Below are 17,966 nucleotides of genomic sequence, written 5' to 3'. Positions count from 1 at the left end.
CTAAACTAAGGACATACATACAACTCACAGATATCGGCAACATAAAAATAGATATGCATTGCTACTCATATATGTAATACTAAAGGTTGCTACTGCTATTATCACATCGTTTACACGAACTATTACGTTAGTGGCCTAGCTCATATAAGTCTGTCATTAAACTTGTAGGCTTGGTCAGCTTGGCTGATAATAAAAGTAAAAAAATCAACTTTCAAAAGTATCAGCAAGGCAGCAGAACAGAGATTGAGGCTGAACACCTAAAATTAATTTTTGATTTAAAATTATATGGCCTAAGATAGAGCTTTATATATGTGAATGTGGGTAAGATCGTACGCCATTTTTATGATTATGTCAAATAGGCAAAATGTTCTCAAATATTATTTTTAAATAAAGATAAGTTTCTTAAAGTAATAATTTATTAATTATGTAACACTACAAAAAAATTTATGTATTTATGAAATGTTAACGTGTAGCGTTGATACATGGTTTTTCATCTAGAGATAACGATACCCTGGCCTATCTAGCGTTTTTAATAAGAACCCATATCGTCGCTAAACAACTAGTAGTATCATGTAAAAATATAGCAAAGTGTACTACAATTTTTATACCATGTATATGAAATATAAAAGGTATACTAAGTTTAGTCCCAAGTTTGTAACCTTTGAAAATATTGACGCAACGAAAAAAATATTTTGATAAAGGTGTTCATAAAATCACCTAATTAGTTCATTTTCATAAGAGATAGAACAAAAATTTAAATGTCAAAAATGTTCCTTATAAAAAAATAAATAACTTTTGTTTGAAACATTTTTCCGTAAATATCCTTGTTTACCCGTGAGAGCACAAATTGGGTGCAAATTATATAGTTATATTATATGGGAATATCAGTTAAGTGAGTATGTATGTATGTTTGGCTATCTTTCTTTACTTATATGACGTAAAAAAAACGATTGCGTGATCAATTCTTTGTTTTTATACCATGCATATATGTAATATGCAAGGTATACTAAGTTTAGTCCCAAGTTTGTAACGCTTAAAAATATTAATGCTATGAACAAAATTTTCATATAGGTGTTTATAAAATCACCTAATTAGTCCATTTTCGGTTGTCTGCCCATCTGTCTGTCAACACGATAACTCAAAAACGAAAAAATATATCAAGCTGAAATTTTTACAGCGCACTCAGGACGTCAAAAGTGAGGTCAAGTTTGTAAATTACCTATGGGTCCGTAGGACCCATCTTGTAAACCATTAGAGATAGAACAAAAGTTTTAATGTGAAAAATCTTCCTTATCAAATATTAAACAACTTTTGTTAGAAACATTTTTTCGTAAACATCACTGTTTATCCGTGAAGGCGCAAATTAGGCGTAAATTCTATAATTTGTATTATATAGGGATAAAAGTTACGTATGTGTAATGTGGTAGAGTTATCAACATTGTCTATGAGTGATATTTTAACAATTAACTCAGTTAATTGTTTGTTTTCATTTGTTATTGTTAATTTTTTAGTTTGTGTCAAAATGTTCTTCTCCTTGTATATATGTCATTGAGGTCGTAAAAATACAAATGAAGAATGGTATAACTATTTTTTATACAATGGTCAAGGTGGTCATCACTAATTTAAGAGAAAATTGCAAGGTCACAAAACATTTTTAGAATGTCTGGAACAATAGTCAAATGACAGATGTCAGTTCTTCAAATTGAGGAATTAAAAAAATTTATCAGAAAATGATTAAACGAAAAAAATGTATTTATTAAGATTTATTGTATTTTTTTAAATAAACGTATACCAAAAGAAGAATGGATACGATATCGATATCGAATTCAGATAGTTGGTATAAACGTCTTACAAATGTATTATACATAACATTATTTGTGATATTATTTTCAATAATTTTCTGTTCATCGTATTGTATGTACATGATTATTTATTGTTCATTAATTATATTTATATCATTCTGGATAACATGTTCCATAATTAATAATATCCTTAAACAAAATCAACCTATTACGTTGGAAAAAGAAAATTTTTCATGGTACAATTATATTCGGCATCTACTTATTACACTATATAACGATTCACGATTTGTTACAATTTTAACTGCAAAAAATGAAGTAAAATTATCACATTCAGATAAAATTAAAATTAAATCAGATCAACGCCATAAGAAGATTAAATCATTTGACCCGTTGTTAAATACAGTTGATGGACGAGTGCATTTTTTAACTGAAACTGTATGCCAAAGATTTATTGCTACTTGGTACAAGAGTTTGATTAGTTGTTCACAAAATGAAGATGATATGTTCTGCGATGAATCCAAGGTATACCTACTTTTTATTAACAAATATTTATAATCTATTAATTTATAATTACGTAATAAAATTGAAAGGTATAAATTTACAGTCTAGCTAAGTTATTCGTATACTTTATTAACCGTAAAATAATTTGAATTATATACAAAGTGGGGTATAAGTGGATGTGCAGTTGTAATCAGTGGTAGATTTATAATAAGGTACACTAGGCACTCGCCTAGGGGCATCAACGCAGAGAGGGTATCGGTTATTAAGCTTTTGATACAAAAACGATGTTTTATTATAGAAAACATTTTATGTTACTAATCAATCGTCACTTTTGTCGATATTGTCAAGGTTTTCGTTATTAAAAAGTCAAATAAACAGTATGCCAGACACTAATATTTAAAGTATACCTTAAAAATTGTAACTATTTTACGACAAGTAAAAAACCAATCTAAAATAAAAAACTAGGGTACCAATTGCTGTTAAAACCTAGGGTACCAAAAAATTAAATTTGGTTAAATATGTTAATGTTATAATCACGGGTTACACGTTTTCAATTATACAGTGAGTTATACCTCACTTTGTATAACAAATTTTTAACTATTTCATATTCTAAATCTTAACTGACGTAATATGGATTTTGTATTGAACAACTAAAATGTGTAAAATAATAAAAATAAATTTTAATAATTTAACAGTATGAAAAGAATTGGTAGGATGCGCAATTTCATGAAAATATTTTTCTTTATTCCCTTACCGAAAGTATAGTCTTCCCGGTCGTAAACTCTTCTGTAAGCTACATGAATTAGTTCTGAAAATTTACACATTATTTGAACACCTATTTTCATTTAAAAAAAGTAGTCACAACATACCGCAAGCGAGAACTTGATTTGGAAGTTTTTTTAAAAATGAATCTTATAATTTTACAATCCGTAATAACATTGTTATTCCAGAAAACTTTATATTTTTGGTTTGTTTTCAATAATTTGTTTGGAGTTTAAAATAATTTGTATACAAACTTTTGATTTTAAACGATTATTAGACCGTACTTTCAGTAAGGCCCTAAAGAAAAATAGTATACAACCCACGGCCAGAATGTTCGATGCCTTGGCGTGTGCTATATAAAGGCCGAGGCGAAGCAGGAACCTTATATCACACACGCCAGAAAATTCAAATTTCAGGCCTAGGATTGTAATATGCAATTAATCTTTCAAAAAAAAAACTGAAAGTATATTAAAAAAATTATAATAGAAAAAACTGTTAAAATAATTTTTTACAAAATTAACACTTTAAGAATGACTCTAAGTCTGTCACTTAGCCTCGTATTTCGTTTGCACTGATTCTGTCCACCAACATAATGATCATGTAAAATGTTTCAAATTTCTTTGGGTTTATGGGTTGATTTATTATATTATAACTTGTTGCTCAAGATATCACATCATTATAATATTTTTAATAAAATTGTTTTATTTTAAGGTAATTTTGGATTCATTGTTTAAAAGGTTACTGTTTACAATTCCATTTATTAATACGGATAAAGTAGTTGTGGAATGTTTGGCGGTTATACTTAGACATTTAAAGGAATTTCGTCGAGCGAAAAAACGAATTATAAAACAATATAGTGATGATATGGAAAATGCATATAGGTACGTATTCTATGATATGTTAAATTTAACCACAAATTAGGGAGAAAATATCACTCAAATTAAAGTGTTTTGGCACTCACAAAACGAAGTCAATATATTTTTGAGACATCATTTTATCTATTGAAAAGTTTTTTTTATTTGAGATCAACTGTGCCAATTTTTCAAAAACCATCAATTTACGACGTTATTGAACAGAGACACTCAAAAGAGTTCCAGTAATTTTGCATAATTTTAATTAAGTATATCTCTTAAAAAATATGTTAAAATTATCTTATTTTTGTCTGCAAGTGCATTTAAGCATAATCTTTCGAATTATTATAATAAATGTGTGGTCTAAGTCAAAGTGATTTGGGTGCCAAACTACCTTTAGGTATATTGCATTAGAAATTAATTTCAACATTATTCACCTTATTTTAAAGAATGATGGATAATCAACACATATATCAAAGGAAAAAAATTATCGCGTTTGTGTGTATGTAATTTGCTTTGATTGTATATTTATTTTGTCGATCCTGTAGAGGACTCAATCAAGTACAACACATTTATGTGAAATTTTATTACAATTTTTTTAAATAATTTTTCAGATATATTTTGCCACAAAATAAAAAGGAAGAAACATTAGAATTACATGCGCATAAATTAACAATAAATGTAATGCGTGAATTTATCACATGGGAATTATGGAATTCATTCCCATGCAACCTTTTAGTATCGATACTATCGCAGAAAGTAACATTGTATATCATCAATAGTATATCAAAACCTGATTGGTTAATAAACACAATGTATTATTTATTGAATCCAGTAGTTGAACCTTCAATTTCGGATGATAAAATTGTCGTAATCGACACTATCGATTCATTAACCAAAAAAGAGTCCTTGTCGCCCAATGACGATAAAGGATCTCTATTACCGATTGAAGAGAATGTTAATGTGCAATCGCAAAGCGCAACACCTTTACCTAATCTCACAGCAGAGCAGTCAAAGCTTGTACACCGTGAAAAACCAGCCGAAGTTTATTTTGCTGATCCAGATTCAAGTAAATTAGATCCTTTGGCACCTATTATATTGGGAAACGATAATTTAATTGAAGAGCCGTTAGCAGAATCTGATAAAGCTATGCCTTTGGTAAATTGCGATCATTGTATTTTATTTATAATAGTTCTGAACTGACTGACTGATTTTTTTTTAAATTACGTGCCTAAATTTTGATTAATGAAAGATAGTTTCTGTGAAATTAGATGTACTAAACACCAAATTAGATCTGAATTAGATGTGGAGATTACGCGCCACACAACCTGTTTGTGACACCAAAAAAGTAAGCAGCCGGTTTAACTAGCCAACCAATGACCAGCGTTATGCTGCTTGATTTACGGTCGACTATAAGTTATTATAATTATGTTGTATTTTAGCTCTGCCAGCTTTTTGCTACAGAAAGTTTATAGTTCTTCCAGGTGTATTGAAGCCCCTTCTCTTATCAACGACAATGACTATTACTTTTTTACAATACATTCAGTTGGTTCAACTCTATTTAATTCTATAATTACAAGTACAAAATTAATTTAATTTTTTGAAAATTAGACAACAGTTTAATATTTTTTTAATTTTAGATTTTAGATTGTACGGACAGTTTAGATTGGTCACATTTTTCGGAAAATAATAAAATTCCAGAATCAATACCTACTACATTAACCGTTAGTTATAAAACAGTGGTACCAAATGTTAAAGAATATCAAAGTACAGATGTTATTTCACCATCAGCATGGAATGTAGACGATTATGATTTTATTGCAATGGGACAAGATTTATTGGCACAAACATCTGATTTGAATTTAGGAAAACATTTATGGAATTTTTCTGCAGGTAAAATATAGTTTTCTTACTCCCGCGATAGAGCATCCTACATGAACACCCTTTAAATCAGCGGGTACCCGCACATCAATTGCGTGTATAGAAGGTCATCCTGGATTAAAAGTTCTACAAATTATTGGTCAGTTTTCTCATTAGTTCATAGTAATAGGGGCACTATTAACCTAAATTTCCCACGACCTCCAATTTAAAGACGTGCCTGACAATGAAGGTAAGTGACTGTTTAAGGAAGGATGAAAATGATTCGAGAAAAATCTGATTATAAAAGAATTCAAATTATATATTTATGTTATGAGTTAATGAACCCGACTGTGATGTATATGTATAATAATTTAGCACAAAACGGAAAAAATTCATTAAAAAAGTCATTTATTAGTGAGCTTTTAAATTACCTATTGTTATTATACCATGTATATATGAAATATACATAGTATTATAAGTTTAGTCCCAAGTTTGTAACGCCTAAAAATATTGATGCTACAAAAAAAAAATTGGTATAGGTGTTCATAAAATCACCTAATTGTGGTCACGATTATTCAAAAACGAAAAGAGATATCAAGCTGAAATTTTTACAGCGTGCTTAGGACGTAAAAAGTGAGGTCAAGTTCGTAAATGAGCAACATGGGTCAATTGGGTCATGGGTCCGTAGTACCCATCTTGTAAACCGTTAGAGATAGAATAAAAGTTTAAATGTAAAAAATGTTCCTTACAAAAAAATAAACAACTTTTGTTTGAAACATTTCTTTGTAAACATCACTGTTTACCCACGAGGGCGTTAATTAGGTACAAATTTTATAGTATGTATTAATATAGGAATATCAAAGTGAATATCTTTTGTTATTTACATGACGTCAAAAAAAAAAAACGATTGCGCATCAACACTTGCGCATTATATGAGAATATCAGTTAAATATGTCAGATATGTATGTATGTGAAATGTGACAGAGTTATCAACACTGCCTATACATGGTATTTCAACAATTAACTCAGTCAATTGTTTGTTTTCACTTGTCTTTTTATTTTAATTTACAATTTAGATTCAGAGGAGAGCAGTAGCACCACTAGTGTTCAACAACCAAAGCGAACAACGGAATTAGAATCTCGAGCACTCGAACCATCACGGAATGGAGCAATTCCAAATACAAATGGAAATGGTACCTCGGATTCACATACTCATTCAGTTTCAATGAGTTCACTATTCAATAAAGAATTTCAACAACGATCTGCTGCCTCAGTATCCGATGCCATGCATAAAATTGGTGACTTGCAGGTTAGTGTTACATAACTTATAAAGTTTTTTTTTTGTAAAATTCAATAATTTTTTCGAAAGCTCTTAGTAATTATTTATTATGCGTTGTTATCAAAAATTAATTCAGGACGAGGCTGCCGGTTATGTTGAAGGTATTATTGATTTTGGTATGGCAGGACTTAAAAAGGGGCTGCGTTTAACGGGATTGCAGGTACTAGACTTGACATGGCTGAAATACTAGTTATGTAATATATATGTGCGTGTCTAGAATCTTAAGCTTTTTTTTAGTTTTTATGTTTTTATTTTCTAACCAACAAATAACACTAAAACACTTATTTTTAACTACTTAGTGACGTAACGTGTTTGTTAGATAATCAATGTTTAGCTTTTCACGGATTAATTGTGTATCGTAAAATCGTAAGTATTTCGATGTTGTAATTTAGAGAAAATATACTAATTACATTCATTACACACAAGACTTAATACGACAAATCGCCCTAACCTTTACACATTTTTTCAGTACGTAACATTTAAAACAGGGGCTCCCAACTGTACATCGGAAGGTATATTGTGTTCTTTGACTTTTTTTCTGAATCCTTTCTTGGTTCCTGTAAACTTATTTACTTTAAACTGACTGAAGTTAGAAAAATTTATAGTCTTAGTATTAGTTTGGTCATATTTGAAATTACCTGTATTTAAGCGACTACTAAAATATTGCCTCCATAATTTATTTCTTCCTTGATATACAAGATTAAAAAAAATTTTTGTTAGTTAAAAAATGTTGGGAATCCCTGATCTAAAATAACTACAACATTAACACAAATATGAATTAATGATAATAACAGCACGTAATTAATAGATTATAACAACAAAACATATATGTGATTATTTTCTTTCTTTTTTTTTTTATCTATACAAAAATAAATCAACCCTTTTTAGTGCAGTGATTACTACTTTAAACACATGAGTTTGTCTTACATACTAATGCTAAAATTTAATATAAATGAGAATGCGAACCTGTAGTAACAGTAATGTTATTACTCCAAATCAAAGACTATAGGATAGACAAGAAGCAGAAGTATAATTATAAGTGACATCTGGAGTCTGAGGCGATCAACTATTAAGTTTGTAGGCCTTTGCGGGTATGGCTATTAAGTTTAACTACTTTGCGGGGGTGACTATTAACTATTAAGTTTGAAAGCCTGACTCGGTAGAGGCGCTGAAACTCGTATACTACGATTTTACATTAGCTCATATGGGCTGCTTCTCCTCTATCCTATGCTCTTTGCTCCAAATGTGATGAAGAGTTAGTCTAGTTAAACCAAATTCTAATTAGATCTAATTTAACTATAGTGTTTTATGTATGTAATGACAATTCATGGTGTGCGTAGTCATGGTAGGGACAATAAAATCGATGCCAGCGCTTCCAGTGGAAAATTTTGGCGTTAAAGGAGGCTGTTATGACTAATTTGCAATTCTTTACATGTTAAATTAGAATTATTGAAAAACACTAATTAATTAAACTTAATGCATTAAAAATTGTGAAAATAAGAAATCAAATTGCACAAATATTATTTTTCAAATGTAAATTATCATAATTATTTATTTAAATTTGTGAGACAATAATATTAAATTTTCAATGTAAGTCATAAATGCAATTCATACAATTATATATGCATCCATACAATTCTATAATTAAAGTAGTGTATCGTTACCATGGAAGCGCCTCCAAAAAAACTCACGCACGTTGCGAATAGCTAGAATTGCTCATTAAAGCGAGATTTGGACTAGCTAGACTAACTATTCCACGTAGAGCTCTCTAGGTGAATTTCCTCTACAATCTATCTGAAGAGTGTAAAGCAAAAAAAGTAGTTTCAATGTGCATAGAAGTAAGAAGATTTTGCTATATTAATCTAGCCAGCTCTATTCATAGTGGCGGGCCGTAAGATTTATACCTCAAAATCCAGTGCCAATTAATGAATCTTTCTAAAAACTGTTCGACTGCATTGTTTAACGCTTACTTAAAGAAGTTACTTAGGTCTTGCGGTCTTGGGTCCGTAGGACCCATCTTGTAAACCGTAAGAGATACAACAAAAGTTTAAATGTAAAAAATGTTCCTTGTAAAAAAATAAGTATTTGTTATTAAGCATAAGATTTTGTTTGAAATATTTTTTTGTCAACATCATAGTTTATCCGTGAGGGCCCTAATATTAAGAAAAAGCTTCGAGCGGCTACTTCAATTGACTTTTATTGGAAAAGTAGGTGTTTTTTATGTGAAAAATAAGCGATTAAAATGAAGAAAAGAAGAAGGTCCAAATCGTCAAGATAACAAATCAGCTAATGAACCATTATGACGATAATATTGTATTTTCTAGTAAATTTGGATCTAGTACAATAATATGCTTTAATTAAAATTACCTATTTTTTTGTTTAATTAATAATTGTAATTAGCTATAAGCTTAGTTAGCCTTATGGAATAATTTATGTTCTGACCTGATTTTGATTATTGTCCTCACAGATAAACTCTGATGGTTAACAAAAAAATGTTTCAAACAAAAATTGTTTATTGTATTACACGGACAATTTTTTACATTTAAGTTTTTGTTGTATGTCTTAAGGTTTACAAGATGGGTTCTACGGACCCAAGACCCAAGAACGCACAAATTTTTGTTTTTAACTTCTTTAAATAAGCTTTAAGCAATGCAGTCGAACAGTTTTTATAAAGATTCATTGACTGGTCTTGGATTCCCAGATATAACGATTTTTATACCTTACTGCTCTCTATTATCAGTATTCTGATTAAAAAAACTGCTGTAAGTGAAATGACAAGGTGTGAATTAATTCGAATTTCAAAAAACCTGTTCTATTTTACATTTTATTTATATCAAATTTCAATTGAAACAATAATGGACCGGAACACAAAAAATTAAGAAAACTCATCTACTGAACTGAAACGAATAAACTTGTTTGAAATGAAAATTGACTTTTTTGAGCCACGATTTCACCTAGAACCGTTTTTTTTTCTTTTCATGCTTATTTAACTCAATAAAAATAGCAGCAATTTGTTTAGCATCGATGAAAGCCGAATCATATAACACAAAAATGTCTCTATAGACACTGCGTACAAACAGTGGATAATACATAATATAAATAAAACTCACTAAAAAGTGAAATATAATTCAAAATTTCACTGACAGATAGAAGTGATTTCATCGCTCTATAAAAAAAATAAAAATTTCAGGATTCTTCCTTTTCGAGGGTATTGGTTGCCAAGAAGAATGAGGGGTTCGCAAATTACAAAATAATTTAACAAGGGCTTTCGCGAGCCCTCGTCAGCACACCACTGTATTCATACATGTTTAGAGAGATCTACGTAAATTAGCTCTAGAAATGTATAGCAAAAGCTAAGTTCAGTGTAAACTCTCATAAAAATTAAATATACTTTTTACGACAAGTAATCGTTTTAAATTTGTATTAAGACCATTGAGTTTTCGAAAAAAATGTTTTAAACAAAAGTTATTGGTTATTTATCGAGAAGTAAGTTTGGTTTGAACTTTTTTACAAAAATCCAACGGATTTGGCACAAATCTTAAATGATAAACGAAATTTGTGAGGACTGTAGTTCTGCAAGGAAACGTTTTCTTAAAGATAATAGCGGGAACAACAATTTACCAAATGTGAAACAAAAACTCCGGTCAAAACAGGGGAAAATAAAGAAATTTGACAATATTAAACTTATCGTTCCTTCCTATTATTATAAAATAATGAGAGAGAATAAAACGGGCTAACTTTAGTCAAACTTGGTTAAATTAAAAAAATCTATGATTTTTGATTCAATTTTAAAATATATCGAATGAAATTATTAAAATAAAAGTGATTGTTATGAATAGATTATGCAGCAGATATATATTTACCCGATCAAGGAAAAGTAATCTACATTTTTTGTTCAAAACTTTTTTTTTTTAATTTAATGCGTAATTTTCATGTGAAGGAAGTTATTCCTGTTTTGAGCATTTTTGATAAATTTTTCCTATTGGGTATAGTACCCTGCAGATTCTATAAAGATTATTTCTGTTTTCCCGAAGCATTGCAACAAATTTTGTAAGAATTCAAAAACTCGCAAAAAGTTAATTTAATTTTTTTGTAAATAATGTGTCATAACTTTAGGAATTTATTCTTGATATCAATATATTACAAAAATTAATTCATTATTTGTGCAAATCCGTTGAATTTTCGAAAAAAAAACTTGGCAAAAATTCCAAATGATCGTTAAAAGTAATATATCTCAACCATATTTTGTGATATATTATCGTATAAAAAATAAAAATGTGTAAAATAATGCGAACTGAAACTTTTGTTTGAAACTTTTTGTATTTAACGCATAGTTTTTATGTCTTATTGATTGGGATCAAAGTTACCCCGTTTGAACCCTTGGGGTTCAAAATACACTTTTAAAATTGACCTCCATAGAATCTAACATGGCCATTTCAGGGACACACAAAATAAATTTTGTAGAACCTTAAACTTACGTTACTTTTATGACAACCAATATACTAATGGGACTTTTTAATTAACTACTTCACAAAATACATAACTGTGACATAAGAGAAACTCAACAATTTTTGTTAAGTTTATTTTTTCTTTTTGTCAGTAGTCGACAAATTTACGGTATTTTAAAAAACCACGTCATTTACATATTACTTTCACCTTATACTTACCTTACATAGAATGGAGACTATAATTAGCCTCACATCGGCGCACAATGAAGTAAATGTTTAGAAAATTAATTTAAAAAAAATTTATAATTTATAATTTTTTTATTGTCGGTCATTGGCTCTGAGACCAATTATTAATATTTTAAATAAAATTGTAGAGGCTGCAAAACATTTAATGGCAAAAGGATGAGGATACATAAATCAGTTTTTTTGGACCCTAAAAACCGCAAACTAAAAATTTTTGCTCTTAATTATTGTAGAACGTATTTTTATACGTATTTTAATTTTCCGTCAATATTATTTATCCTCTTCAAATAATTCTTTGTTTCTTTGATGCCCAAAGATTCACTATTTTTGTATTTTTTCGTATTTGCATATATTTTGTAGTTTAACTAACTTTTAGGGCTCTTTATGAAGAATACAGATATTTTTCCCGAAATGTAAATTTTGAAGAAAATAAGCGTAAAATAACCACCCCTCCCTATATCTTGGAAACTATACAGTCAAAAATTTTGGAAAAATACAAGGTATAGGGTCTCACTCAAAATTTACTGGAAAATCTAAGCGAAAATTAGATTCCAATTTTAAGGGGTAAATTTTTAGGGAAGGAGGTAGTATAAAAAAGGTGAGCAAAAGCTTTTGAAAGGGTATCGTGTGTCCATATCAATTGAAATTTGTCCATACTAATGAAGAACACAAGTATATTTTCCTATAATTCTAAAATGTACAGTTTTAAATTGTTATGAAATAAAACCAGTTCCCCTGATCACTGAAACTACTGGACTGCTGACTTTTGGAAAAATATAGAGTATAGAACCTTATTCAAAGTTCACATAAAAACCTAAACGGATCTTTGAATTCCCTAATAAAGAAATCGCTCAGACTTATTCCATATAGACTGTACGACAAAGCAGAATTAAACTTTTACTCAAATTATACGATAACGTAAAAATGGACGATATCTTTAGCAATTTTCTATTAGAGTGTATAATCATACATACTTTTTTTACTATCTCAAGTAAATTTGGGTCAGATTTACGAAGATTATGAGATGACTCATAAGTGTAAGGGCTCAAACTCTTATAACTGAAATAAGATGAAGTACACTATGACACAAATTATAGATAAAAACGTTGCTCACTGCACTCTTATAAAAACTAGCCAAATCTCTAAAATTGTGAATTTTTGGGCCTCTGAATAACAAAAAATTACTAGAATAATATAAATAATATTAATGTTTTAAATCGAATGCGAAAATTTCACATGTGCAATCAATTTGCTATTTTTGAGCCAATCTGTTATCTCTTATGGACCCTTATCCTTTACTAGTAGAAAATGTTAAAAGAAATAATATTTTTTCTATATACGTCAAATCAAATAAATAACAAAAATTGTAACCATAAAGTGATATATGATTAATGTACGTAGTTATTTCATTTGAACATCAGCTTTCGTCTAGATAATAGTCTAGAAATTGTTTTTTAATGCAAGGGGGGTAAAGTCTACTAGCCGATATACCGACTTGTAGCGGTAGAGGTAAGCGGTTCTGTGCGTACAAAGTAGTAATCACAGCGTTTTTAAATGCATCTATCTGACTGTATATCTAATTTTAAGAACCTTTAAATTCCTCGCTGATCTGATCAATTCAAAATAAAAGCTTTAACTTCTTTAATGTTAACCTAGCCTCCAAAACTAAATTTAAAAATTAAATAAATCGCATGATTTTCTTCTAATATAAAATTTATTAAATTACATTTTTCACAATCTTAGGACAATACAACTATAAAATTTACAAAAACAAGTCCTAAAAGCGAAACAGAAAAATTGCATAGTTCAGCCGATTCTGAGGATCTCGAAAAAGTATTATCGAATATACATAGTACTTTAGGTAATTTGAAATGGATAGGGAAAAGTCTCTTACACATCTTTGGAAAATAAATCTCGGTGGAATTCGTTGAACTTGAAATTTGATTTAAATAACTACCAAAGACTCGTATAATAAAAAAATTGTTATTTTGTCTTGGACCTACATCTGAAAATTTTAAGTACAGATACTGTACAGATAGTGGGTATAGATAGTGTCCTTGGTTCTTAATCAAATTCTATAAATTTTAATTATGAGGTAGTTTCTTCCTATTTGCTTACAATTGTTTGTATTTATTTAGCCTATAAAACTGAAACTAATTACAACCATGATATCCTTTCCTTCTATTTGTGTACGTATTTTATGAATAGTCCTTTACAACCTCATAAACTGCAACAAATACTACCAGTCGATAAACCTGTCTATATTTACCAAAAATTAGATTTTGATAGTGTATGTAGGAATTTTAATATACTTAAATAGCTAACTATATTAAAATAATTATAGATTAACCACATTAAAATTCCTAGTAGGTCTAGAGCCAGGATATATTTCGGGAACTTATTTTATTAAGAACATATATTTGACAAGCTTTTCATGTTAAAATAAGTTATCAAAATGCACTCTGCGACCATGCACACACTATCAATAACTTTTTTTTTTTTGTATACGTTTTTATGCATCGATTATTTTGTCCAATAAATAAGCATTATGCTATAGTGTAACTCTAAATAAGAATTAAAATTTGTGGTAGCTTTTGATTAAAAAGCTACACAGACTATAGCTTATTAAAAATTCAGCGATTTCCATAGGCAGACATTTTTCATAAGATTTGTAAAAGATATTTTGTTTGTAATTGAAAGCTCAAGATTAATATTAATTTAATAGATGCAGAATTGGGAGATTCTCCAGAATACGAAGAGCCTACAGATTTAGCATCATCTGTTGCAAAATTAAAATCAATAATTCAACAAAAAACATCTGCTGAATCTGCTTCAAATACACCAGACGTTAGTCCCATGTACGATTTTAAAGATAAATTTTAAATTAGGCATGCCATTGTATTATTTTATTTTAGGTATGGTGATCCAGCCGAAGGATCTATTGATATTCAGGATTCAAATTATGGTATTCCTAAATCCATGCCGTTAACTGATAATCTATTTGCACGTGTTACTGGTGTTTTTAATACAATACGTACAGCATTACCTGGAAATACGGGTGATTTAGTACCACAAAATACGGTTTTTAACACAACCACTTTACATCCAATGAGTCAACGATGGATGTATTCCGAACGCGAAGTGAGTTCTGAAAATAGTTTTTGCTTTCTATCAAGAAAACTTTCTGTCTAAGTCAATTGTTCATTGTGGGAAATAAGGTAGTTAGGCATTAAAAACGATTAGCTAACGCACCACATTAAAGGTGCTAGTGCACTCCAGTATAAAAGCTGCAATAGACAGTTGTCTGCAAAAAGTTATACTATTTTTCTAAAATTTCTATGTAATTGCTGTTTTAGGATGTCAACAACGAAGTTCAAAACCTGATTAAAGTGTTATTAGTGGAACGAAGTGATTTTTGTAATATTGATACCGCGTATGAGGCTGTGGATAGTTTCGATTTTACAGATAACGCAAACACAAAACCTACAAATATAACATCTACGTCAGTACCTGGTGCTAATATTAAAACTGATGTAAAACCTCCAAGCACCCCTCATGATACATCGTACGATGGTGAGCCATTTCGATAATTTATGCTCAAAGGACATTCATAAAAATTGATAAAACTATGCTGGTCACGTTTTCCATAAACCTTTTTGTTGTATATTGTCAGGCTAATCAATACTCTTCTTTAACCCCTGATTACGAACGTGTTTCATGAAGCACTCAACAACAAAATCGGAGAGATTTTTCGAATCTACAATGTTTAAGAGTTATTTAGTATTAAATTATTATTACTTTTAGATGATTTGGACGAATGTTTTTCAAATATACCCAAATGTCATTTGTTAATGGATATAGTTTGTGAATTACTAAAAGATACAATGAATTGTACGGGCCAAGAACCCATAGTTCGATCAGTATTATTATTGTTTGGTAATTGGTTGGAAGATGTAATAAGCAATTTTTCAAAAGCTGTTATTCATAAATCAGATAATATTGACAGTTTATTAAAAAATATGTCAAATCAAACGCAAAAAGATGTCTCAGAAGAGGAATTAATTACACTTATCGAAAATAGTATTCCAGGTAAAAATGTCTTTCTGTTATATCGTTGGAGATAAATTCCATTTCTATTATGGCATAACAGAATTTGTTTGCGCCATTAAGTATGATAAACTGATTATTATTGATTTCCGCAGTAATTTGCTTGCCTATTTTTATATTTTATCTATGAATTTATCGAAAAGTTACAACATGCTTAATAGAGTTATTTATTTTTTAGGTTATATACAAACGGTAATAGGTAAGCATGATATCGAACAAGCAATTCGATTCTTTTTAGAATCATTCAAATACGATAGTATAAACAGAGATATTTTTGTTACGATATTAGAAATAATTACTACAAATGTTATTCAATCGAATTTAGAAGTTACACCAAAACCTGCTCTTTTTAAATAAAACAAATTGTTAAAATTTATTTTTTTATTTAAAAATATTTAATTCATATTTTTGTTATTTTATGTTGTTATTTCAAAGAAAAGTAATATTTTTAATTATTGTTGAAGATTTTTCTAATTTTATACAAATTTATGTATGTCGTACAAAATGGATAGAAATTTTTACGTATTTAGAATCTAGTTTTTTAATAGCTGCAATAGTTTATTTAAGTTTCCTGTAGACGAAAAAACATGAAAAATACGCTGCGAGTGGTTAAATTATGTAACAAAACAAATTTTCTTAAAAGGGTCTTCTAGACTATCGTATTTGGTAATAATTTTTAATTTAGTGGTAGTGAAAATCATTCAACATGTTTATTATTTATACAATTTTATCAGAAATTTAAAATTTAGTCTAATTTTTGCTATTAACGGTTTAACTTCCGCTCGATCTTGAAAGTACCATTTTAATGTCAAACGACAGCTAAATTAATACCTACCTTTAGAGTTTAACAATAGAAGTCAATTTAATAAATATTTGAAAAAAATTAAGTTAAAGTAACATTTGAAACCAGAAAACCGCGTTTTATTCGCATCATTAGGTTCTCTACGGCTAAGCATAAAATGGTACCAAAAACGGCATGATTTGTAGACCTGAAAGATTTCCGTATCGAAACATTTCGCCTATAGTCAAAATCTATTTCTAAACAAAGATGATTACTTTAATAAATGATTTATCGTAAACGTAAAATTCAAAACTTATATCTTAAATCAACAAGCAGCTTCGATATATAAATGCGAATTCAAGAGCGTATATAACATGTACAAAAATTGAAGGAGATTTTCAATTTGTACCGCATCTGGCCTAAACGAATTTAATAGAAATCTAAACGCCGGATCAAGAAATTAAAAAAATTTGACCCTATTTTTTTTAAAAATATTCTTCTTAATGATACCTTACTGCCATTTAACGGATCAACTTAGAAATTTTTAAATAAGAACTTCAATTTTATATTACAAATCGAATCGGATTTTTTATGGAAATTCTGGAAATTATCAAAAATCTCGAAAATAATATCCTATTGTTTACTATTATGCGAATGATAACAATTCCGTTTCATTACTTGTTCACCTTTTCTGTAGTTGATTCGTTGAAATGGTAGGCGGGAAATTTTGAAGGTATCTAAAAATGTTAGAACATATGAGATGATGTAGAAAAAAGAAATTTAGAGCAAACAAGATCTAGTAAATTTAGAAAATAGAAAATTTTTGTAATAATTGAAATAAAAAAATTGTAAACTCCGATATATTGTAAAATGTACAAATGTAATCATTACCTGTATTAATATAAAAGACATTCCAATTATTTGTTGAAAAAATTTTTAGACTTAAATGTTTTACTTATGAATTAGGATTAGAGAATGTATAATTAACATTATATCTTGGAACTTGTAAATTGAATTAACATAATTTGTTTTTTTGGTTAGTTAATTTCACCAAAACATTAAAAATTATGAATTAAAAAACAACAATTTCAAAATAAACATTTAAAACAGAATCAAAACAACTAAGTATATTTGGGTATTCAAAGAATTGTACATATTATGGGATAAAATATTATATAGTTTAATTTTTGTATTTATACCATTTCATTTCTATAATTATACTTAAATTAAGTATGTATGAATTGTTACAATTAACTACTGTGGTTTTTTATT

General features: G+C 28.8%; 1 protein-coding gene across 1 annotated transcript; it reads left to right on the top strand.

Moving 5' to 3' along the window:
• Positions 1–1,922: 1,922 nt before the first annotated feature.
• LOC123290573 lies at positions 1,923–16,270 on the top strand. Its single transcript, XM_044870815.1, has 12 exons — positions 1,923–2,324; positions 3,777–3,946; positions 4,531–5,074; positions 5,557–5,809; positions 6,853–7,085; positions 7,192–7,275; positions 13,550–13,667; positions 14,532–14,664; positions 14,722–14,947; positions 15,163–15,379; positions 15,611–15,895; positions 16,092–16,270. The coding sequence occupies exons 1-12, from the start codon at positions 1,923–1,925 to the stop codon at positions 16,268–16,270; spliced, it is 2,844 nt and encodes a 947-aa protein (XP_044726750.1).
• Positions 16,271–17,966: the final 1,696 nt, after the last annotated feature.

Source organism: Chrysoperla carnea, chromosome 1, assembly GCF_905475395.1.
Source record: "Chrysoperla carnea chromosome 1, inChrCarn1.1, whole genome shotgun sequence".
Taxonomy (NCBI): Eukaryota; Metazoa; Arthropoda; class Insecta; order Neuroptera; family Chrysopidae; genus Chrysoperla; species Chrysoperla carnea.
This window is presented reverse-complemented; position numbering and strand designations above follow the sequence as displayed.

Bases quoted from the DNA above. Each gene is read 5' to 3' on its own strand.
- LOC123290573 (XM_044870815.1), top strand. From the start codon at position 1,923: ATGATTATTTATTGTTCATTAATTATATTTATATCATTCTGGATAACA. The intron at 2,325-3,776 runs GTATACCTACTT...TTTTATTTTAAG, and splicing joins TGTTCTGCGATGAATCCAAG to GTAATTTTGGATTCATTGTT. The intron at 15,896-16,091 runs GTAAAAATGTCT...TTTATTTTTTAG, and splicing joins TATCGAAAATAGTATTCCAG to GTTATATACAAACGGTAATA.